The sequence below is a fragment of the Lampetra fluviatilis genome, chromosome 44, assembly GCF_964198595.1.
Source record: "Lampetra fluviatilis chromosome 44, kcLamFluv1.1, whole genome shotgun sequence".
Classification (NCBI taxonomy): domain Eukaryota; kingdom Metazoa; phylum Chordata; class Hyperoartia; order Petromyzontiformes; family Petromyzontidae; genus Lampetra; species Lampetra fluviatilis.
The window spans coordinates 5,688,604-5,713,467 of NC_136318.1; the positions used below are offsets into that span (position 1 = coordinate 5,688,604).

Sequence of the window (24,864 nt, forward strand, 5' to 3'; positions counted from 1 at the left end):
GGTCGACTCAGCCTCAAATGAGTGCCTGGTGCGGTGTGTAAACATCTCCACTGGGGAGACAAAGGCGGTCGGGCGTGGTGCTGGCCACCCACCCCCACGTGTACCGTTCTGGCCTTCATAGGTGCTTGATAACAGCACTTGCCCCTACAGTCTGTTCAGGCTTTACGGGAGATCTTTGTCTTTGTTGTGGGCTATGAATCTGTCCAACGCGAACGTCACGTGGCATCACCGACAAATTATACCTCGGCGATGATGATGGTGGTGGTGATGATGGTGGATGATGATGGTGATGATGATGGTGGTGATGATGGTGATGATGATCGACATCGAAGTTTCAACGGTTATCACCTCCATAATCACCATCCTCACCACCACCATCAACATCATAATCATCATGCCCATCACCACCCTCAACATCGCCATCATCATCATCACTGTCATCATTATCAAAAGCACCATCCTCAGCACTACCAACCATCGCCATCATTACCATCACCTCTGGATTGGAAGTTAACCACCAGCACCATCACACCACTCCACCCAGCAGCAGCATCAGCAGCCCACACTCGCTGTACCGCTTTTACAGCTGGGTGGCTGGGTGTGTGACTGAGTGGGTGGGTGGCTGGGTGTGTGACTGAGTGGGTGGGTGGCTGGGTGGGTGACTGATTGGGTGGGTGGCTGGGTGGGTGGCTGAGTGGGTGGCTGGGTGGGTGACTGGGTGGGTGACCGGGTGGGTGGCTGGCTGGGTGAATGGGTGGGTGGCTGGTTTGGTGAATGGGTGGCTAGGTAGCTGGCTGGGTGGCTGGCTGGGTGAATGGGTGGCTAGGTGGCTGGCTGGGTGACTGGGTGGGTTAATGGGTGGCTAGGTGACTGGGTGGGTGGCTGGCTGGGTGACTGGGTGGGTGGCTGGCTGGGTGAATGGGTGGCTAGGTGGTTGGCTGGGTGGCTGGCTGGCTGGGTGAATGGGTGGCTAGGTGGCTGGCTGGGTGACTGGGTGGCTGGCTGGCTGGGTTAATGGGTGGCTAGGTGGCTGGCTGGGTGACTGGCTGGGTGAATGGGTGGCTAGGTGGCTGGCTGGGTGGCTAAGTAGGTGTGTGACCTCCTGGGTGGCTGGCCAATTCACCAACTCTCAAGACAGGAGAAATGCACTTTCCTGAAGCCCGTTGCAAATCAATCATATGCCTTTGTCCGTCCCAGCCAGTGCCTTCACCAGCCTGTGGTGGGAGCGGGGTTAGCGAACCACAGCGATGTTGACTGGCCGGTTGTGTCGGCTCACGGAGGCCAATCGTGGTGAACGGGCAAGGCGACGCACGCCTGGATCCACGCAGAACCCTCATCATCACGACGCCTTGGGCGGGTCGCGCAGTCAGTCCCGATACGTGGGTGGCACCCAGCCAAATAAATGACGTCCCACACGTTACTATGGCGGAGGCCAAGTCTGCTCGCAGCCAGTCATGCTCGCAGATGTTAACTACCTCGCCTGGTATACAAGACGGCGTGGATCCGATCCCGATCCCGACGCCTGCTGCTGTATGTTCGGAGTTTGCGCGTCGTTCTCCCCGCGGTCGCGTGGATTTTTCTCCGGGCCCTCCTCTGGGATTTTCCCTTCCGAAATTCAGCATGAACGTCACGCGTTTAGAGTAATTGGCTGCGATCAATGTCCGCGCGATAAGCCACTTCGTTGAGCTCTCAATTGCGGCGAGGCTCGTTCTGAAAAAGCGGTGTTTAGTTCAGTGGGCGCCTTACCTGGTTAACATGAACGAAAAATATCTTAAAGTTGATAGATGTTAGCAAGCATGACCATTGGGGGCTGCCACTGCTGAAGACGCGACACCCAGGACGAGATGTAGATCTCACAACACCGGGGGGGGGGGGGACGAGATGCCGTTGACGCGTCGTGTTGAGCCCCGGCGTCCACCCTGGTTAATATCGCTTGGGGTGCAGGTCACCGTGAAGCGAGCGGCTTCCTAATGTCGGAAGGGAAGAAGCGTTCCAGACGGCCGTAGAAGCGCTTCTGAAAGCGCCGGGCGAGGCGGCGACCGACGTCTTTGTTCGACGGCTGAGCGAAAATCCGCTGCTGTTGCTGCTGCTGCGAGGATGACCGGAGATCACGTGATGATGGTTTATGATCCTTGACGAGATCGGCAAGGTGGGTGGGGAGGTGGGGGGACGACAATCTAAACACAAGTTCTAGATTTGAAGTTTTCGTGACTGCAAGGATTCATCTTTTTTGGGTTTTTTTCGGTAAAGTCACGAAGGTAAAAAAATAAAATGACGAAATAAAATCACGACGTTTCGGGCGCAACACAAGCGTCCTTCTTCAGGTGGGGACAACGTAGCCAAAGCACAACCGCTTAAGTATAAACACGAGTTGCATACGCGGCGTGTGTACAAGCTGCATACATGTGACAAACAAAACCTATAGGGGTGTGCATACATGTATTTATTCGTTCAAAGGAAGAGCGATAAAGTTGTTAGAATATAAAAAAAAAATTGTCTATCGACTCTCACGTTCACCCCCGTGAGTGTTTGTTAAGTTACCCCCGCTCGCCCGGGCCGTGTTGTAGAATGTTTCAAAACGCGGACTCAGCGTTCGTCTTCACCGTAGCAACACCACCCAACACATCAGCTGTCAGTCAGACGACGGTCAAACAAATGAATCCTGGGGGGGGTGGTGTGAGCGGCGGGGGGGGGGCAAAACAATTTAAGGCCCCTCCAACCCAAGCATCGTGCAAACAAGAGTTTAACTTTAACACAAAACCAAAACATACTCAAGTTGTTTGCCTGAAGAGAAAAAACCCCTACAAAAGTGATCCAACACTATGGAGTCGATATATATTGTCATACGTATCGAGTGGAGCGATGTGACATTTGTATCAAACTCGCAGCTCAGGATGTGCCAGGCTGTGCTTTTCCCCGTCGCTGCAGAAGCCCTGTCGCGTGCAGCGCGCAGTGAACGAGCGGAGACGCTCGCTCGCTCACTCACTCGTGCGTGGAGGCGGCTACTGGACAACGTCAAACGTCGTTGGACACGTCGCCAGCGCCCCCACTTGGCCCTTAAGCCAGATGTGTTTCGAGGCCTGCAGCGAACCACGGGTCGGGTTCTGGCTCAGCACGGCGAACAGCTGCTGTGGAAAAACCACTCCGTGCCGAGGGGGGTAGGGGGGGGGGGTTGAGCTGGCTCGGCTCGGATGTGCGGTGGAAACACGGGGATAAAAGAGCGATCGTCACATTTGCAAATAGTTAAAACGCGGAGTCTGCGAGTGGCTCCGTCTTTCTGTTGGAACGGCTCAGCACAACTGGGGGGGGGGGGGGGGGGACCCAGGCCATTTAGGGGTGCCGTGGTGGTGAAATGTTAACTACCTCGCCTGGTTTACAGGAGGTCGTGGGTTCGATCTTGACCCTATCCTCATTGCCTGTTGTATCTTTGAAGTTTGCGTGTCTCTCTCTCCCCGTGGTCGAGTGGATTTTTCTCCGGGTCCTCCGGTTTTTCCCTCCACATTTATAAACACGCGTTTAGAGTATTTGGCTGCTATAAATGTCCACGTGATAAGCCACTTCGTTGAGATATTATTTGTGGCCAGGGTAGCTTCTGAACAAGTATAACCCGTAAAAACAAAGTTTTTCACTATAAATCCTTTATATGCGTGGCGGCTAGAGTCCTCTCGTCCTCTGGCTTGAGATGGCTGCCACCTATGGGTCAGATGATTGCATTGCACCATTAAGCAATTGGTAATTAAATATAATTTTTTTGTCCTAAAAAGTGTAAAATTTTGGAAAAAAAATTTCACGAACATTAATTGTCACGCACAACGAGTCTGTGAGGAAAATGTCAGCTTGATTGGATCACGGGAAGTGGGTTAAAAAACGACCGAAAGATTTGCACGGTCGTAAGCGCGCAAGCAAGCGAACTTAATATAAAGGATTTAAAAAGAGCCGTATAGCTCAGTGGGCCTTACCTGGTCAAATACACTGTTTAGTTTATTTTGTGGCAGCAAAATAACTCCCACTCACTATTCCAATGCACCGGGTCTCACCGTTAATAGGGGATCGTCAGCAGGGTAACATTGTTTGTTTTCCCGCCTGCTATAGCACAACATCAAGTGCTGGAATAGGATCAGACGGGGGGGGGGGGGGGTTTAAAATTAAAGTGCGATGTTGCATTGGTATAGTGACAGTGGGGAGTTGCTCTAAAGGGAAACGTGGCCTAGTGTTTTTCTCTTCAGGGCAGTGTTATTGATAAAAGTGTCATTTATGTTTTACGGAACAGATATTTTCTCGACAGTCAGCGGTAGGCTAACGGGAAAGGAGGAACGTGTCATCAGTCGCGTGAACCTGTGTTCAAGAAACCATCCGTGGGGGGGTTTGCGCCCTCCACTGAAAATGCAGGAGCCCGCCACTGCGCGCGCGACTTCATAGCGAAAAATGTAAATCGGTGAAAAATCACAAGTAGCAACAAAAACATTCCCAACGCAGAGAAAAGCCGCCGCGAATCGAACCGAACGCGCTATCTCAGCGGCGGCAGCGGCGGGGTGAACGGTCACAGAGTCAACGTCGTCTCTTTATAACCGCCGCGTCCACATAACCGCAAAAAGAGAACCGACCTCCGACCGAACGCGGACCCGGGACGAGCTTCTGCGGTGGCGGCGCCGCCGCGTTGCGTGCGACGAGAGACCAGCGACCAACTGTGTGTGCGGGTTAAGGCTCCCAAGAACCGCACTGCACGCGCGCGGTTCCCATCGGCTCAATATCGGCGGACTCCTTCTCCACCACGTCACGGGAGGCAATGAAATGGGTCGTGACCAGGGCTTCATTTTAACCGCTTCTGCCACACCCAGGCCACAGCACATCCAGTATAACGTCTCAATACAGCTGTAGCTACTACTTAGGGCAGCAGGCACGTGCCACCCACTCCAGATCTACCTACCAGGGGGACCCGGAACATATTTCCCGCTCCCGTCACAGCGCACCCGGCCGGGATATCCGAGCGTTCCTGCCGCTCGGAGGGAGAGATTCTACGTGGCCACCGCAGGGCTCGGATGAGGGTTAGAGTCCCGGGCAGGGTCCAGGTTTAGAGGTCTGAGGTTTGGGCTGCGGGTCTGGGTTTGTGGGGGTTTAACGGGAGCAGTGTCTGGGCTTTGGCGTATTGAGTCACGGTTAAAGGGAAGATTTTGGCTTGGGGATTAGGGTTGGGTTAAGGGGATTAGTGTTGGGTTTGGGCTAGGATTAGGTTTGGTTTAGGGTTGGAGTTTGGGTTAGGGGACTGGGTTTTAGCTAGTGTCTGGCTTTCGGGTTGGGGTTTATGTTACGTGTCCGGGTCAGGGTTAGATTTCTGGTTCAGGGATTAGGGTTAGAGGAGGGATTTGGGCTTAATGGCTGAAGTTAGGGTTTGTGTTAAGGGTTAGGGTTTGTCTTGGGGGTCAGAGTTTGTGTTAGGGGTCAGAGTTTGTGTTAGGGTTTGTGTTAGGGGTCAGGGTCTGGTTAGGGTTAGTGTTAGGGGTCAGGGTCTGGTTAGTGTATTAGTAAGGGGTAAGGGATTGTGTTAGGGGACAGGGTTTGTGTGAGGGGTAAGGGTTTGTGTTAGGGGTCAGGGTTAGTGTTAGGGGTAAGGGTTAGTGTTAGGGGTCAGGGTGTGGTTAGTGTATTAGTGAGGGGTTATGGTTAGTGTATGGGGTCAGGGTCTGGTTGGGGTTTGTGTTAGGGGTTAGGGTTTGTGTTAGGGGTCAGGGTTTGTGTTAGGGGTCAGGGTTTGTGTTCGGGGTCAGGGTCTGGCTAGGGTTGGGTCACACCAATGAGCGAGCTCACCGCAAATTGCACGAAGTCAAAACTTGGAAGCGTTCTTCACTCTCCGTACGCGAGGTGCACGCTGCCCGACCGGGGGGCGGGGAGGCGGGGGGGGGGTAACCCCCCACTCCCACCACCCCCATCTCTCCGTTCTCGTTGGCTATCCCATACAAGCGGCCAAAGTCTAAAGCGCCCTAAAGTGTTTTGCCCTATGCAACGCTGCACAGCGGGATACATTTCCTCTCATATACACATCATATTATTATAGCAACACGCAGGCACCTAGGGAGGTGGATTTGTAGGTGGTCACCAACAACAGCTTCTCTCCTAACAGTCTACAAGGCTAGCCGGAGGCCTTGATGTTCGAGATAAATTTATACACGCACGCACAATTACTGACGGATATAAAACAATTATATGCAATGTATACGGGTTATAATCACAGGTAAATGTATGTACATATGCGTTAATATCATAATACGTGTATTTATTGGATTTCACACACACACACACACACGTGCGCGTGTGTGAATTCAATGCAGTGTGCCGTATTCTCCAGGTTATAAGACGCTTCGCAAAGTTAAGAAGCAACCCAATCTTGTGGCCGCTGTCAATAAAGTCACTCAAATCTGGTCTAAGACACAGACCCCCGGTGTAGCCTCGGCACACGAGGGGGTGGGTGGGTGGCTAGCAGCACCACGCCCGGCCGCCTTTGTCTCCCCATTGGCGATGTTTACACACCGCATCCAGGTACTCATTTGAGGCTGAGACTACCTGGGGAGGCTCAGGGCCGGTTCAGATAATCGTCACCGATGTTGGTGGCCATGAGCGGGAATCAAACTCGGGGGTGCAGCACTAACTGCTGCACAGGCACGCTCACACACAAGCAGCCAAACACTTAACACACACAGATGCCTAACACACACACACACACAAACACACACTAACACGCTCACACACAAGCAGCTAAACACTTAACACACACAGATGCCTAACACACACACACACTAACACACACTAACACGCTCACACACAAGCAGCCAAACACTTAACACACACAGATGCTTAACACACACACACACTAACACACACACACACTAACACGCTGACACACAAACAGCCAAACACTTAACACACACAGATGCCTAACACACACACACACACTAACACGCACTAACACGCACTAACACGCACACCCACGTGTGCCGGATGATAAAACGCACCCCCCCCCCCCCCCCAACTCTTGCCTCAACACACAGGGAGGAAAAGTGAAATTTGGAGAATACGGCATACGTAAAGGTGCATTCCTATTAAAGTTTAGGAACTACTCATGACAACAACAACAACCACCATCATAATATCGAGAGGCTAATGACGCAGCTTCTGGAATGGTGAGTAAATGGGGAAAAAAAAGTGAACGGGAAAGATATTCCCGTAGAAACTAACCGGCGGCGGGGAAAATCGATGGCGAGCCTGGGCTTGGTGACAACAACGCAACGCTCGTAATCATGGCACGCCAGAACCTCCATGCACGCTTATCGCCCCGCTTCTTCATGGACCGACGCTGCTGACACAACACAGCCCACCCGGATCCACGGCCCGCAATGGCGCGGTTTTTTAAAATCATAATAAAGATTCCCACTCTGAAGTTGCTGTTGGTTGTTGTTGTTTCACGATGGACGGCGCCTAAGATGACGCGAACCCACGACTCTCATCAACTGTCAAATCCGGAAAAATCGGACCTACCTCACCCACACCGCTAACCGTTCAATCGCACCACAACGATCGCCACATCCTCCGACCCACGACCCACGCAGCCGTCCAATCGTGGCCTGTATATCACGCCATGTGATCGCCGATTTCCAATCTGTCAGTGGCAAAACTGTCCAAACGTGAGCACGGTTTGGGCGTCACATGATCGCGAATTTCTTTATAAAACTATGGGACCCGTGACCGCCAGTCACAACGTCGGCTTAAATCTCGCACGTCATCGCCACTTGACTCAAACGTCGATCTACGACCCGATCAAACCGTCCAATCGTAGCACAGCTCACGTGCCACAAGATCCCCACGTTGCTAAAACTCCCGGCCTACGACCCCGGCAAAACCGTGCGATTGCCGCATCGGCAAAAGAATCTACGGCGGACGAAGACGGAAGAAGAATAAAAAACGCGTTACAAAAATAAAAAACGAAAACCAAACGTTGGAATGTTGAAGACCTGCTCCTGTTTCACAGCCTCTGCATCTCTCTCTCCTCACCTACATCTACCCCTCCAACCTCATCCTCATCGTCAATCCGTCCCCCTTGGGCGCCGTCACATGTCCTCGTCGTCCATGCTGAAGCTGGAGCGCCGGCTGCTGGTCTTTGAGGTCGCGCCGGGCGAGAGGGCGCACAGCAGGGGGTCGCGCGGCCCCAGCGGGCTCATCAGCTCGTCCATCAGCACATCGCCGCCGCCGATGCCGCCGATGCCGCCGCCGCCGTCTCCGCCGTAGCTGAGCGCCGGCGAGAAGGCGCCGCCGCCGGAGGAGGAGAAACCGCAAACGCTGTCCAGGTCCAGGCCGCCCGCGTCAGACGAGGCCCGAGAAGGCGGTTGGTTGTGCCGGCCGAGGTCGAAGGCGGCGGCGGAGACGTCTCCGGCGATGCCGACTTGCGTCATGAGCTCGGCCGTGTTGAGGCCGGAGGGGGAGGAGAGCGGCAGGCCGTGAGTGCTCGCTTGCATCTCCAGCTCCTGCCGGCCGGAGTGGGGGTGGTGGAGGGTGTCAAGAGCGGTCGCAACGACCGCGCCGATTCGAGCTCCGGCTCCACGCAACCGCTTGCCAACGGTGGGCACGGCGTGGCAGGGTGCGGGCATCGTGTGGCAGGGTGCGGGCATCGTGTGGCAGGGTGCGGGCATCGTGTGGCAGGGTGCGGGCACCTGTATACGCAGCAGCAGTCCCCGGTTGGTCTGCTCCAGCTTCTTCTGCCTCGAGTCGGCCTCACGCAGCCTCTGCTGCTCCTTCTGCAGCTTGCGGATGTAGTCGACGGACGCCTTCAAGATGGTGCCCTTGTTCCAGCGCATGTCGCTGCGGGTGGACACACGCCGGGCGCACGCTCAATACATTTCGGGGTTACGGCGACGATTTTCAACGCGACGGTTAGTGAATAGGATGGCGATTTACAACAGGGAAAGGTGAAGATCGCGATCACAATATTTATTTACACTGGAGGAATGCGATGAGCTATAAAGCTCTTTTTCACAGACAGTAAGGGCGCACGGGGTGAGAACATTACAACAGCAAACAATTGAAAACCACGACAGGAGGGCGAATTATTGGAAAGGTAAACAAATCACTATCCAACCGAGGTTGCACCGTGTTGACGCTAGTGCGTGGCTCAGCCGGGAGCTACAAGAGCCACCCGTTCCTCGGGACGCATTTCCCTCAAGCGCATCGCTCGCCCTAACGCGGCCTAACCCACCCCTCCCCCTCCTCCCTCACCGCCCCCCCGCCTGCCCCCCCCCCCCCCGGCCCCCCGCAGGACCCCCGCTGTTTGCGAGCGCACGCTCGGCAGGTGCTGGCCGATGAGGGGTGGAGCACTCACGGATCGTTTGACTTGGGAATCATCAGGCCGAGCTCCTTGATGCGGTCGTTGATGTTGAACCTCCTCCTCCGCTCGACTGCGGCAGGAGAAGCAAGAGGGCGACAGGAGGTCAGGGGACGAACGAGCTTCATGACGACGATGATGGCGGCGATGATGATGGCAACGATGATGATGGCGACGATGATGATGATGGCGACGATGATGATGATGATGATGGCGATGATGATGATGATGGCGATGATTATGATGGTGATGACGATGATGATGATGGCAACGATCATGATGGTAACGATGATGATGGCAATGATTATGATGGTGACGACGATGATGATGGCGACGATAATGATGATGATGGCGATTATTATAATGCGACGATGATTATGATTTCATAGCTTGATAGTTCAGGTGATGAATGCATTGAGAATGATCTGGAATACTTTTGAGTATTTAACTAATAATAACGATATTTCAGATGTTTATCAATTCACTGCTGGATGAAAGCCTCCCCACACATTCGAAACAATCCTCATGAACCAATCGACCTTCACGATGATGACGACGAAGATGATGCTGAACATTTCCACGGCGTGATGGTTGAGGTGATGATGTGATTTTTTTTTATTAACTGAAAAATATCATGTCAATTACTGAACTGTTTTATTTATCTTACTAGGTAAAGCCCACTGAGCTATTCGTTTCTTTTTCAGAAAACAACATGGCCACAAATGATAGCTCAACGAAGTGGCTTATCATGCGTAAATTTATAGCAGCAAAAAAAAAAAAATCGAAATAACCTAAAACAAAAGTTTATGAATGCGAAGGGAAAAATCGGAGGACCCGGACAAAACATCCACGCGACCACGGTGAGAGAACAGGCAAACTCTAAGTAGACAACAGGAGTCAGGGTCAAGATAGAAGGCCCGACCTCCTGCATACCAGGCGAGGGAGTTAACATCTCACCACCGCGGCTCCCATTGGTAATTCAAAGGTCCTATTCGACCCGTCAACTTAAAGAGGTTCCACGCCCCCCTCTCCTGGAACGGAGAGCTCCCGGGTGAAGCCGCACATACACGCACACGAAAATAATTATCTCCCGTATAGCCTTAAACAGACTGTTGGGGCAAGTGCTGTTAGCGAGCACCTATGAAGGCCAGAACGGCACACGAGGGGGTGGGTGGCCAGCACCAAGCCCGGCCGCCTTTGTCTCCCTAGTGGCGATGTTTTTACGAACTGCGCCAGGTACTCATTTAAGGCCGAGTCGACCAAGGCGAGGCTCAGAACCGGTTCAGATAATCGTCACTGGTGTCGGCCTTGAGCGGGAATCGAACCCGGGTCGCCAGCTTCGTAGCACAGCGTGCTAACCGCTACACTACCGTTCTCCACACACACGCGCACACACACACACACACGCGGGAGTGCGCGCGCAGAGCGGGAGCAGGCACTCACTGAGGTTGTGGTTGTCTTTCTTCTGCCTTTCCTTCACCAGGACACGATGCTCATCTTCTGTGCAAAAGACATGCGTGTCCATTAGCGGTATCGGAGCGACGCAGACCAGGAGGGAGGACGTTGCCGCTGTCGCCGAGATCCTAGGTTCACGTCCGGGGCGGGGGGGTTCAGCCGCCCCCAAACCGCGACTTAAACCCCGAGAGAGCGTTCAAGCGCGGCGAGCCGGTGGTCTCGGCCCCATCACCGGCGACTTGCATCAACTCACAGAGACTCCCTGATTCAGAGACCCATAGACTCACACAGAGACCCATAGACTCACACAAAGACCCATAGACTCACCAAGAGACCCATAGACTCACACATAGACCCATAGACTCAGACAGAGACCTATAAACTCACAGAAACTCCCTGACTCAGAGACCCATAGACTCACACAGAGACCCATAGACTCACACAGAGACCCATAGACTCACACAGAGACACATAGACTCACACAGAGACCCATAGACTCACACAGAGACCCATAGACTCACACAGAGACCCATAGACTCACACAGAGACCCATAGACTCACATAAAGACCCATAGACTCACACATAGACACATAGACTCACATAGAGACCCATATACTCATCACAAAGAGACCCATAGACTCATACAGAGACCCATAGACTCACACAGAGACGCATAGACTCACACACAGACCCATAGACTCATAGAGACCCATAGACGCACACAGAGACCCATAGACTCACACAGAGACCCACAGACTCACACAGAGACCCATATACACATCACACAGAGACCCATAGACTCACACAGAGACCCATAGACTCACACAGAGACCCATAGACTCACACAGAGACCCATAGACTCCCAGAGACCCAGAGACTCACACAGAGACCCATAGACTCACACAGAGACCCATATACTCACACAGAGACCCATAGACTCACACAGAGATCCATATACTCACACAGAGACCCATAGACTCACACAGAGACCCATAGACTCACACAGAGACCCATAGACTCACACAGAGATCCATAGACTCACACAGAGAGACCCATAGACTCACACACAGAGACCCATAGACTCACACAGAGACCCATAGACTCACATACAGACTCATGCACTCGCCCTGAAACGCTCAGACTCACACACAGAGATCCATAGAATCACAGTGACCCATAGACGCACGCAGGGACCCAAGTGGTTCCAACCAAAACGCGATATTTATACAAAAAATTAAACGGCAAGACGCTCTTACCCACAACCTCCAGCTTGACGGGAGCCAGGTTGGCGGGACAGCTGGTGCTGGTCAGCGTGATGCCCGGGATCACCACCCCGGCGCCCCCATACACCTCCAGCCCGTTGCTTTGAACCGGCAGCTGGGACACAGACGGACACAAAAACAAGCAGGCACACGCATTAGAGCACGGGCTGTAATACTGATCACTCGATTAACTGACTCCCCTAGCGGCTTGCAGTTTCCATTATTGGACCAATCGGAAAAATAAAAGAAATATCGGGGGGGGGGGGGGGGGGGGGGAAATGTCTTCCCTCTGCTCCCACGTCGTGCCGCTGGACGGGAGGTGATGGGCGGGGCTTGTAGGGTTGGTTCCCGAGTAACCGTGGAAGTGGATGGGGGTACGGTTGGGCCCGTACGGGCGCCTCCATAATTGCAACTCCTTTCCCCCCCCCACCCCCCCCACCTTTGCTCTGGGTTGTGTCTCCAAAGTTTGGGTCATCGCTTTGGGCAAAGAGGGTACGGCGGTTTAAGTCCCCAGCAGCAACGCGGCCTTGCGACGGTCCTCTCCAAGCGTTCGACGATGCGACGTTGCAAGGCGCGTGGACGCGCTACGACGATGCGACGTTGCAAGGCGCGTGGACGCGCCACGACGATGCGACGTTGCAAGGCGCGTGGACGCGCCACGTCGTTGCGACGTTGCAAGGCGCGTGGACGCGCCACGTCGTTGCGAGGCCGCGGTGTCAGGGAGGGCACTGCCGGGCGGAGGCGGAGATGGGAGCGGAGGTGCCTCGCTTCTTCTTCTGGCACTGGTGTTGTTGTCTGCAGGTTTTTTGGGCAGAATTCTTTGGATCAATTTGCCCCGGTGTTCTCCAGGGGCGAGTCCCCACCAATAGCGACGCAACACCGCACCGGAGTTCCCTTGGTATCGGATCAACGCCGCGAGCGTTACCGTGGCCCCCACGTTACGCACGGGCAGAGCTAATTCATTCATCCCGAGATCAACGTGACCGGTTTTGCCCAGGCCGAGTACCCCCCCCCCCCCCCCCCCCAATAGCAAACAACATTTTGCATTAAAAGTTTCGTTCGTATCAGATCATCTCTGCGAGAGTTGCCGTGACCCCCACGATATGCACGGACACACAGAGCCAGGTCAACGTGTCCGGTTTTCTCTAGGCCGTGTCGCCAACGGCAACGCAACACGGCACTCGGATTACGTCCTCGGCGGACCGGCTCTACCAGAGTGCCCTCCCCCCGGTACCGACAGACGGACGAACGGACGCACGGACTCGCAGAGCCGACGCGACTCCGCCGCGCTTGCTCACCGTGTTGGAGAGCGGGAGGCCGGAGGAGTCGACGAGGCTGAACATCTCGTCGTTAAAGCTCGACTCCAGGCTGATGATGTCATCGATGACGTCTTCCATCTGAGCCGCGACGCGGCGGGAGACACGCGCGGGCGCGCGTCGTTTAGTCGACGAGCGGGGAGGGGGGGGCGAGGGGCAGAGGTCGCAACCGGGTACCCGATACCCGTACCCTACCCGATACCCGGTTACCCGTACCCGGCCGGGTACGGGTAACCGTTTGCGACCCTGGTGCGGCCGGGTACGGGTAGGCCGTGAGTCACTGGTGAGTAGCCGTTTGTCACTCATTTCGGGTAGGGTACGGGTACGGGTAGGGAACGGCTACCCGTAATCCGGCCGGGTACGGGTACGGGTACCCATTTGCGACCCTGGTGCGGCCGGTTACGGGAAAGGAATCAAAACCCGTTTGCGACCTCTGGCGAAGGGGGGGGGGTGGGGGGGCGATCGTGTGACCCTCGTTTCGGATTCACCGTGCCTCGTGGCATCCTTTATTTAACCACGTGAGAAGCCGGACGACGTTCTTCGACGAGCGAGATTCGCGTGCTCAATTCAACCAGGCAAGAACCCGCCGAGGTCCACTGAACCCCGCTGCCCTTCATTTTAGCCGTGAGAGAACGCAGCGAGACGTCGTATCGCGAACGACGCCCTTGACAATCACTCAGGTGAGCGACCACCGAGATTCATCGTGCCTCGCGATGTCCTTCATTTAGCCAGGTGAGAGCCTATTGCAATTCGCAGTCTCTCTTGCGATTGACATCCTTCACTTAACCAGATGACAGCCAACTGAGATTGACGCTCGAATTTTTTTTCCTATTCAACCAATTAAGACCCGCGATGAGATCCCACAACGCTTTGAACGCGCTTTACTTAACCAGGCGAAAGCCCACAGGGGCTCATTACGTCCCACGTTCGATTCCCTCCGTTTGGCCATGTCAGAGCCCATTGATACACACCGTTAAGAAGCCACTGGCAGCTGTGCACTTTGCTGTTTGTGTGTTAGTTTATTGTCCTTCCCCCGCACCTCCAATTAGCGCGGTTGGCCACGTACGGTGCGAAAGAAATTCAACATACATACACTACAATACACACTACGTACGACACTATGACACACTGCACAACTATATACTTACACCACTATACTGAATAGAAAATACATTTCTTCAGAACAGTTTTTTGTGTTAAGTTTGTTGTCCTTCCCCCGCATCTCCGATTAGCAGGGTTGGCCACGTACGGTGCGCGAAAGAGGTTCAACGTACATAGAAACATTTACTCCAGCGGTAAGACAACCTCTGTGTCTATTACAGAACTTGGTGCCTGTGTTAACGCACACTTTCTTCTTGCGTACGCCCGATGTTGATGTTAGACCAACAACGATAATTTGACATTGAGCCGATTGATGGGCCATGCAGGTGATTGCCAGTGAGGAGTAGCAGAGTGGCGAATCATCACTGTAATGATGATGATGATGCACATCGACCAGAGAATTTGACATTTTCCATTTGTCCATCACCATCACCATCATCACCCATTATCCACATCATCTGCTGCTACCATGGTTCGTGCAGCAGATGAGGTTTAGAGGTCGTGGCCCAGAAGCTTCGCGGCAAATGGAAGCCGGGGATCTGCGTCATCTGCTCTTTCGCAAGATGAACTCGCACGGGCGACTATAAATACCTCTCTGTCATCAGTGTGGCAAAAGCTGAAAAAAAAAAACTATTTCGTTTATAAAAATAGAAAACCTGAAAATAGCCGACGTTTGTGCGGTGTTGGGGACCAGGTTACACAGCCTGGCCAAAGCCAACTGACGTGAACCTGGGTGACAGAAACACGTTAAACACAAGTCCACCTTGCAGGTTACTCGCTCACACCACTGCCGGCTAAAGGGCCTCGAATCCCACTGCCGCCCTGGTTAACACTGCGGCGGCTGCATCAATCGTAAACTAAAAATAACAAAAATGTAACGCAATGCACGCCGTCCGTTTCACAATGGACAGTAATGATCGTGTGATGCCTTTTGGTAAAGATGAGGGCACGAATGCCGGAGGTCACGACCCAAATTTGCCAATCTCACAATCCTGGTGAGATGTTAACTCCCTCGCCTGGTATGCAGGATGTCGTGGGTTCGATCCCAACCGTGACGCCTGCTGCTGTATATTTGGAGTTTGCGTGTTCTCCCCGTGGTGGAATGGATTTTTCTCCGGGTGCTCTGGTTTCTTCCTCACCAATTAGAATCAACATCACGCGTTTGGAGGATTTGGCTGGTGTAAATTTCCACAGGATAAATCATTTCGTGCTATTATAGCTTAGTGGGCCTTACACGGTAAAATAAATAAAGTTTTTTGATCGAATTTGAACCGTGACGCTGGTAAAGATCACTCGCAAATTCCTGCGCTGGGGAAAAGCGCAGCGATTGTCGCCCCCTACTGCGAAAACTTAGCAGCACCCCCACTGACAAAGAGTGTTGAGACGCGGCGATGATTTCCCGGGTAAAACGATGCAGCGATAGCCTACAGCTGAAACGAAGCGGCCTGTCACAGCAGGGCGAATGGGTCAGCGCGCTGGACAATCCAGAAGCTGCGGGGGGTTAAATTAGATCTCTCGGAGCGGCAGTTGAATCAATGGGGCAGCGGTAGCACAAATGGTCGGCAGGTCGCATGCGATGGCCGAAGATGCGTGTGCTCCCAGGTCTCCCAAGACGTCTCTGGGTCTATGTGGAAGAGCAGGCCAACTACCACTCTACGGCTCGCTCCATTGGGGGACCCTTCCTCGCAGCAAGTGGCGTGGGCGAGCAATTCACAGCAGGTAAAAACCATAAAGACAAAGATCCCCCCCCACCCCTTTTAGTCTTTAATAGACTGTCGGGGAAGAGTGCTGTCAACGGGCAAGTATCAGCCGCATGTGCACACACACACACACGTGTACATACACACGCGCGCACGCACATGTGTACACGCACATGTGTACACGCACACGTGCGCACGCACGCACGCACGCACGCACGAGCACGCACCTCCCTCTCGCTGCTCTCGTTGTTGTTGATGTTGAGCAGCGCCATGGGACTGTTGAGGCCGGATCCGCTGCCCGGCAGCAGCACGGCAGAGCCGTGAGGCGACACGGATTGCGTTTGCGCCGCCGCCGCCGCCGCCGCCAGCGCCCCCGCCGTCGGGGCCGTCGTGGCAAACTGCTGCTGCTGCCCGGGGGAGACGTGAGCGCCGGCAGTGCCGCCGGCGGTGGCGCCGGTCATGTTAGGAGCGGAGCTCGCCGACGGGCGTGAAATGGCCAGCACCTGGTGCGCGACCTTGGTGCCCAGCGTCGTGGTCAGGTACTGCTTGACCTGCGCACGGGCGCGAGGCACGGGGGGCACGCGCAGCCACGTTGGGAAGGGGCGAGGCACGGGCAGCGCGACGGGTCGCGAGGCGGCGCGTCGCGGGTTGGCGCCACCGCTGTGGACTGCGCGGACCGTTGCCGCCGTGGATTCCGCAGATTCACTGCAGCGGAGAATCCCCACACTTCCCCGAGTGAGCGGTGCGACGGCGCTGTGCCAAGCCGTGAGTGAGCGACAGAGGTCGCAACCGGGTACCCGATACCCGTACCCTACCCGATACCTGGCTACCCGTACCCGGCCGGGTACGGGTACCCGTTTGCGACCCTGGTGCGGCCGGGTACGGGTACGGGTAGGCCGTGAGTCACTGGTGAGTAACCGTTTGTCACTCATTTCCCAACGTCTTGTCTCTTCTCACAATTCAAGTTCCTAGAATCAACCCACCCGCGCCTGCAACATGGCTTCTTCCCAGAGGTCGCAATCAGGTACCCGATACCCGTACCCAGCCGGGTACGGGTGTAGGGTACGGGTACCCGTTTGCGACCCTGGTGCGGCCGGGTACGGGTAAGGAATCAAAACCCGTTTGCGACCTCTGGTGAGCGAGCGAGTTCAGGACGGGACTCAACCACCCTCACCTGCTGGTGCTGAGACTGCTGGATGTGATACTTGGTCGGATTCTCCAGGTTCGTCTGGACCTGGTGACAACAGAAACAACGGGAGAAATCATCGCCTCGCCTCGCCACGTCCCACGCTCACCACGGTACTACTCTCTCGTGGAAGAATTTGCGCCAAAGCCTCGCAGAGACGCGGTTTGACCGAGACATCCCCCGTGGTTTCAGGAAGTCTGTCCCGGTGTCCTCCACCCCGCATCCCCACCCCCCCCCCCCAAACAAAGCGTGTTTTAAATAATTACGGGCCATAATCCTGTGACCAATGCGGCCAGGGTAATTCGCAAACAGCAACACAACTTCACACTAAAACTTTCGTCCGTACTGGATTCATCTTTACGAGAGTTATCGTGAAGTCCTGGACGTACGTACGTACAGATAGTCCCCGAGTTCCGATGGTCCGACTTACGATATTTTGATCTTACGATGGCGATAGCGATACGACAAAATTGTAAAATATTTAAAATTTTGTGCGGCAGACAAACGCAGCAGCGTACAAGGTACGATACTGTACGTTCAATGCATGTATGATAAGTAGCTTTAGCGATTTCATTTTAGGGTTACCACGATACGCTACGTTCAATGCATGTTAAAAGTTTTTTATAGCAGATAGGATTGTTTCCTGAAAAAACTTTCTATTAAATTGCAGTTCATATAGGTCGGCTAAGAATTTACCTTGTTTTTTACTTTACATTTTACTGTGCAATACAGTATTGTAATTAATAAATACACAGTATATAGTTTATACAGTACGGAACTGTAAATTGCTCTGTTTTGCTAAATTATCACCATTCTTTCAGACTCCTGGGTAGGCTAGGCCATTTCGATTTAAAGCTTTCGTGACTGCAGCGTTGTAGCCGAAACGTCGTGAGAATTATTTCATTTTATTATGTTTTATTTTATTATTTTATTACTTCCCTTCTACGTGACTTTACCGAAAGAACCAAGAAGATGAGGCTAGGCCAGGGGTCGGCAACCTACGGCTCCGGAGCCGCATGCGGCTCTTTACGGGCTGCTTCTTGACGATATGTACGTATGTACATAGATGCATTGCGGCTCTTGAAATACTGAATTTTGTACCGAATTGGAAAGAAATGGCTCTTCTTGTTATTTTGGTTGCCGACCCCTGGGCTAGGCCATCTTCGACGATATTTTTTACTTACGATGGGGTCGTCGTAACGCATCTCCATCGTAAGCGGAGGACTACCTGTACGTACAGACAGCCCTGACGAATCATTCGCTCTCAACTCAAGTTTGGAGACCGCCCGCAAGAGAAGCGGAGCGAGGACCCCTCCACTTCGGACGCACGCACAGACGCACGCACAGACGCACGCACAGACGCACAGACAGACGCACAGACAGACGGACAGCGCTGACGAATCATTCGCTCTCAACTCAAGTTGGGAGACCGCCCGCAAGGGAAGCGGAGCGAGGACCACTCCACTACGGACGCACGCACAGACGTACGCACAGACAGACGGACGGCGCTGACGAATCATTCGCTCTCAACTCAAGTTTGGAGACCGCCCGCAAAGGAAGCGGAGCGACGACCCACCTTGAGCACCTGCACTGGCACCTGCGCCTTGGGCAGGCTGGCCGGCACCTGCACGTTGATGGCCGGCGTCTGCGCGCTGGGCCGCTGCTGGCCGGGCAAGAACGTCGCATTCTGCTGCTGCTGTTGCTGCTGCTGCTGCTGCGTCCTTCGCTCCTCCTCGCAAAGCTGGTCCTTCATCAGCTGCTGCCGCAGCAGGATTCGCGAGCCCATGTTGACTCACGGAGTTGGGCGGCGTGGGGGGCAGGGGCGGGAGAGTTGGGGGGTTGCCGGGGTGTGACGATGCCGCCGCCTCGTAGGAACCCCCCCACGATCCCACGGACGGGTGCCGGGGGCCGAGGAGGATGTTCGGTGGAGCTTGGGTCAGGCGGAGACCTGCGCCACGCATGCCGACAGACAGACGTCAACGCCATCATCATCATCATCATCAGCAGTGATGTCATCATCAAACGTCGTCGTCGTCGTGGTCAGTGTTGCCTCCACTTGCTTCGTCATAATTATCGTCACTGTTGTCATCACCACGACCACCATGATCACGAGTGTTAGTGTTAATGTCACCACCAACACCACCACCACCAATCACCCTGAGCTCTTCCCTTTGTTTCACTCGCTCTTACTGTCTTATCATCATCATCAGCAGCACCACCATCCATAACACTGCCTAACATGGGAAATAAAATATACTGTACATGATAATAGGCGACGTTTTGGACGATGATCCTTCTCCCTGTGCGCTATGAAGAACGGCCATTGCCTGAAACGTCACCTCTTACATCTGGTTCGAGCTCTTCGCATTGGTCGCTAGCCTCTGGGAAAGAAAGACAAAACCCCCCCTCTCCCCCACGTGTAGCCTTAACAGACTATTGGAGCAAGTGTTGTTAGCGAGTTGCACTCACGAAGGCCGGCACGGCACACTCGGTGATGGGTGGCCAGCATCATTGTCTCGCCGGTGCGATGTTCACACATCGTTTACACATCGTTTACACATCGTTTACACATCGTTTACACATCGTTTACACATCGTTTACACATCGTAGGAGAGGCCCAGGACCGGTCCAGATAATCGTCACTGGTGTTGATGCCTGCGAGCTGGAATTAAACCTGGGTCGCCGGGTTTGTAGCGCAGCGCAGTAAACACCCACGAAGGCAGGAAAGAGACACGAGGTGGTGGTCATCACCACACCCGGCCGTCTTTGTTTCCCTGGTGTTGTTTACACACCGCATTGGCTACTCATTTCAGGCCGAGTCAACCTAGGAGAGGGGCCCTGGACTGGTTCAAATATATTCACCATATCAGTTTCTCTCGTAACTTTGTATTTAGCGAGTGTCTTTTGTGTCGTTTTTGAGCTTGGCTCGGGCTCCGAGCTTTGAGCGCGATTAAAAAAGATCACTTTACACCTTCTTCAACCGCTCTTCACTCGGCATGTTGCCCGCCGCTAACGGCGAGCATTTCATAATCCGCAGTGTATTCCTAATCCGCCGTGTAACGTGTAAGAGCGGAAAACTAAGACTTTATTATAGCAGACTGCGACATGTATTTTCACTTGACGTGATTTACATGAACTAGGAAACAGACAGACATCGTGTAACCACGAAATAAGCCGGGTGGATTGTGACCATGGCAAGGAGGACCGCAAGCGATGGTGGCGGCTTAGGAAGGCCTTCATCCAGCAGTGGATTGCTCATGGCCGATAATGCTGGTGGTGATTTGGGGTCGTTGTTAATGTCTGGTACGACTTAAGACCGCATGGCTCCTTGGAACCGTGAATGCAGACTCTGAAGGCTTTATTCAATTAATAACGGAACTGTATTTCCGCGGAGGCGGCAAAGTAGCTGCAACTCCACTTCCTAGAATTGACCGACCAGAGGTCTGAGTTAGAGCAAAAAAAAATCTCATCACTTGCGGCTAAGCGCACACGCGTTTGTGTGCGTGGGCAGTTTCACTCTCACACACACACACTCCTACACCCATAGACAAAGATCCCCCGTATAGCCTTGAAGTGACGATGCGGGCAAGTGCTGTTAGCGAGCACCAATGAAAGGCTGACACGGCACACGACGGGGTGGGTGGCCAGTACCATGCTCAGCTGCCTTTGTCTCCAAAGTGGCGATGTTTACACACAGCACCAGGTAATTATTTGAGGCCTAGCCGACCTAGGGGAGGCGCAGGACCGGTTCAGATAATTGTCACCGGTGTTGCCGGTCATGAAAAGAGAATCAAACTCGGGTCGCCGGGTTCGTAGCGCTAACCTCTGCGCCACCACCCCCCCCACACAAATCGCTACACTCACACACAACCATCACACCCACACACAGCGGGGCAGGAGCAACGTTAGGCATCCCACTAGGCTCATGAAGCGAGCGAGCGCACAAACACTGGGCTGCATTGTGACCGCACTGTGCATTCTCTACGGCCCCCAAGCAACAGAGAGTTGGATTTAAAAATATATATATACCCCGAGCGAGCGTTATTGCAAAACTCCGCCACAGCAGGCACGGACATCGACAAATTTCTTCGCTTTGTCCGGCGGCCTCGCGTGCAACTCGCGCTCAGCTGGTGTCCAGGAAGAACCCTCCTCCTCCCTCCTCACCCGCCCCCACTGAGCGTGGCCACTGGCCGCTGCAACCGCGCAGCGCTGGGCCTTGCGAGGGCCTCTCACGGATGCGGTTAAATTGGAACGCAGAGACGCGCGGCGGCGCGGACCGGAAACAAGACGTGACAATGCATGTCGAGCACAGACTAAGTGACGGCACGGACCGCGTGCATGCAGATGCACACCGCGGTAGATTCAACGGTATCACTACTAATGACTGCTGTACAGTATTCCCTTCATTATTCACGAACTTGCTATCCGCTAATTGCATCTGGAACTCGACATGACTGCATTGAGAGAGCGAGAGAGACAAAAAAATGAAAAAGTGATGGGAGATAAAACGATGAGCGTTAAAGCGATGAGCGATGAGAGATAAAGTGATGAGAGATAAATCGATGAAAGATAATGCGACGAGAGATAAAGCGATGAGAGATAAAGTGACGAGAGATAAAACGACGAGAGATAAAGCGATGAGAGATAAAGTGACGAGAGATAAAACGACGAGAGATAAAGTGATGAGAGATAAAGCAATGAGAGATAAAACGATGAGAGATAAAACGATGAGAGATAATGCGATGAGAGATAAAGTGACGAGAGATAAAACGATGACAGATAAAGAGATGAGAGATAAAGCGATGAGAGATAAAACGATGAGAGATAAAGCGATGAGAGATAAAACGATCAGGTAAAGTGATGTGAGAAAGTGCTGATACAATTTTCATGTACTGTATTTATTTAACATAATTAATTAAAAACGAGAGGTTCTCATAGGCCAATATCTATTCACGAGCATCTCCGGAACGTATTCCTCTTCGCGAATAATCAGGGTCACTCGATCTCATCACTTTATCTCTCCTCGCATTATCTCTCATCACTTTATCACTGTCTTTCTTTTTCTCTCTCTCGGTGCAATCATTTAGAGTCCCAGTTGCGATTCGCGGAGAGCCAAAATCGCGGACAGCAAGTTCGTGAATAAGAAGGGAATCCTGTACAGCAGTGATCCCATGGTTACTAGAAGTCATACCACTGTCACTAGTAGTGACACCACTGTCACTAGTAGTGACACCACTGTCACTAAGAGTGATACCATTATCACTAGTAGTCATACCATGGTAACAGTAGCATTTATACCGTCACTAGTAGTGATACCACTATGATTAGTAGTGATACCACTGTCACTAACAGTGATACCATTATCACTAGTAGTCATACCATGGTAACAGTAGCATTTATACCGTCACTAGTAGTGATACCACTATGATTAGTAGTGATACCACTGTCACTAACAGTGATACCATTATCACTAGTAGTCATACCATGGTAACAGTAGCATTTATACCGTCACTAGTAGTGATACCACTGTCACTGTAGTGACACCACTGTCACTAAGAGTGATACGGTCATGCCGAGCACGTGTGCAATCGAGCTCACGTTCCCGTCACATGTCACAAAACCCGCAGCGTGTTTCCCTCCCCAAACCCCGCTCCCCCATGTTTCAACAAGCAGCCGTTTCACAAGTGCCCCCCCACTTCCTTCGCTGTAGCCACCTCTTTACAGGTGGATGGAAGCGAATGAGCGAGCGGCGGCGCAGTGGTTAGCGCACCGGCCCGGGCACCTGGCGAGCTGGGTTCGATTCCGCCGCGGTCAACATCGGCGGCGAGCGACGTCTCAACCGGCGCCTGAGCCCCGCCACTTTCATGAACCGGCAACGACCGGCGTGGTGAATTATGGTCAAACGATTGCCAATATATTCTAACCGCACTGCGAACTTTGATGACCGTAAAGGTGCAGCCCTGCAATTGCTTGCTCATCCCACAGCTGACGGAAGGGCACCCTCCCCACCCCCCTGAAGGAGGTGGCTCTAGGGAGTCTCTCCGGAGGGTTCATTTGGCTGACTCTTCCATCCTGATCAGACGTGCTGGAAGAATCAGAATGTGTATTTATCCTGGAGAAATCCGATGAGCTATGAAGCTCTTTTCTCTCCACAGATGTCCAGTTAGGGGGCGGCAAGAGGAGGGAGCACCCACACTTTATACCCCCACCACTCGCGGTGCCACCGGTCGACTTAACCGCGGTGAATCTGGTTACACCGCCAACTGAACATAGGCGGCGGTAGGGGAGGGGGGGCAAGGGAGTTAAGAACCTTGCCCCATTGTTTCAACCGCCGTGTCCGGACATGGAATCGAACCGGTGACCTCTGGATCGCGGGTCGGGTGTGCCAACGATCACATGGCGGCAGTGGAGGCAGTAGAAATCCTGACTTCAGAAAGTGGGTCGTGGCCTCTGTCGCTTATTGACTTGAGCACCATGAATCATTGAAGACGTCCATAACTTAGCCGGCCACGATTATTTCAGGTAAGGCCCTTTGAGCTAAGAATCTCCGTTTGAATGGTGAGCCGGACAAGCCGCATTGCATTGGGAAGGGAGGGTTTACAGGAGCTGGATAGAACAGCTAATACCATGGTAGTGACCACGATACATGGGGAGGGAGGGTTTAAAGGGGCTGCATGGAACAGCTGATATCACGGGAGCGACCACGTTACATGGGAAGGGAGGACTTACAGGGCCTGCCTGGCTCAACAGCAGGTAAATTTTATAAACATGACTGATAATTCTTCTTGGTTCTTTCGGTAAAGTCAAGTAGAAGGGAAGTAATAAAATAATAAAAATAAAACATAATAAAATAATTCTCAAGACGTGTTGTGGCCGAAACGTCTTGAGAATTATTTTATTATGTTTTATTTTTATTATTGTATTACTTCCCTTCTACGTGACTTTACCAAAAGAACCAAGAAGATGAATCCCTGCAGTCACGAAAGCTTTAAATCGAAATGACTGATAATAATACAATAATAATTAGCGAGTAACTAACTCAGCAGCAGCATCGCCACCCCAGGTACAGAAGACGCTCTGGAAACGTGGGCCGCGCACGCCTCTCGCCGTTTGGGAGTTTTTAGAATGTTTCATATTATATCTGTGACCAAAACTGGGATGGGACCCATAGAGGTGGCAGAGCCGCGCGTCGCCGTGACAACAGACAGCCCCGCGTGTCGAGCACAGCCAACCCCTACCACAGGCGCATCAGCTGTGTGTGTCCATCTGCCAGTCAGTTCGCCCGGTCAGACGGTCTGTCCAGCTGTTAGTCAGTCTACCTGTTGGTCAGGTTTGTCTACGTGCTAGACAGTTGACACGCCTGTTAGTCAGTCCGTGTAGCTGTCTGTCAATCCGACAATCTGTCTACCTGTCCGACCATCCCACCTGTCAAGACTGTCCAACCTCTCGAGAGAAAGTTTCTACCTCTCACATCAG

General features: G+C 53.2%; 1 protein-coding gene across 4 annotated transcripts in view; it reads right to left on the bottom strand.

Annotated features, from left to right (window-relative positions):
* Positions 1 to 2,398: 2,398 nt before the first annotated feature.
* Positions 2,399 to 24,864, bottom strand: part of LOC144947341 (microphthalmia-associated transcription factor-like) — a 44,624-nt gene continuing 22,158 nt past the window's right edge. For 3 of the 4 annotated variants that reach the window (XM_078876612.1, XM_078876614.1, XM_078876613.1), the window contains exons 2-10: positions 18,965 to 19,336; positions 17,377 to 17,436; positions 16,430 to 16,753; positions 13,384 to 13,482; positions 12,080 to 12,200; positions 10,811 to 10,867; positions 9,365 to 9,440; positions 8,700 to 8,847; positions 2,399 to 8,513 (exon numbers count right to left, since the gene is read on the bottom strand). In XM_078876612.1, the coding sequence (XP_078732738.1) occupies positions 8,100 to 8,513; positions 8,700 to 8,847; positions 9,365 to 9,440; positions 10,811 to 10,867; positions 12,080 to 12,200; positions 13,384 to 13,482; positions 16,430 to 16,753; positions 17,377 to 17,436; positions 18,965 to 19,174 (1,509 nt within the window). In that variant the 5' untranslated portion in view covers positions 19,175 to 19,336 and the 3' untranslated portion in view covers positions 2,399 to 8,099. The remainder of the gene's footprint in view (positions 8,514 to 8,699; positions 8,848 to 9,364; positions 9,441 to 10,810; positions 10,868 to 12,079; positions 12,201 to 13,383; positions 13,483 to 16,429; positions 16,754 to 17,376; positions 17,437 to 18,964; positions 19,337 to 24,864) is intronic. The other variant, XM_078876615.1, reaches the window with a different exon arrangement.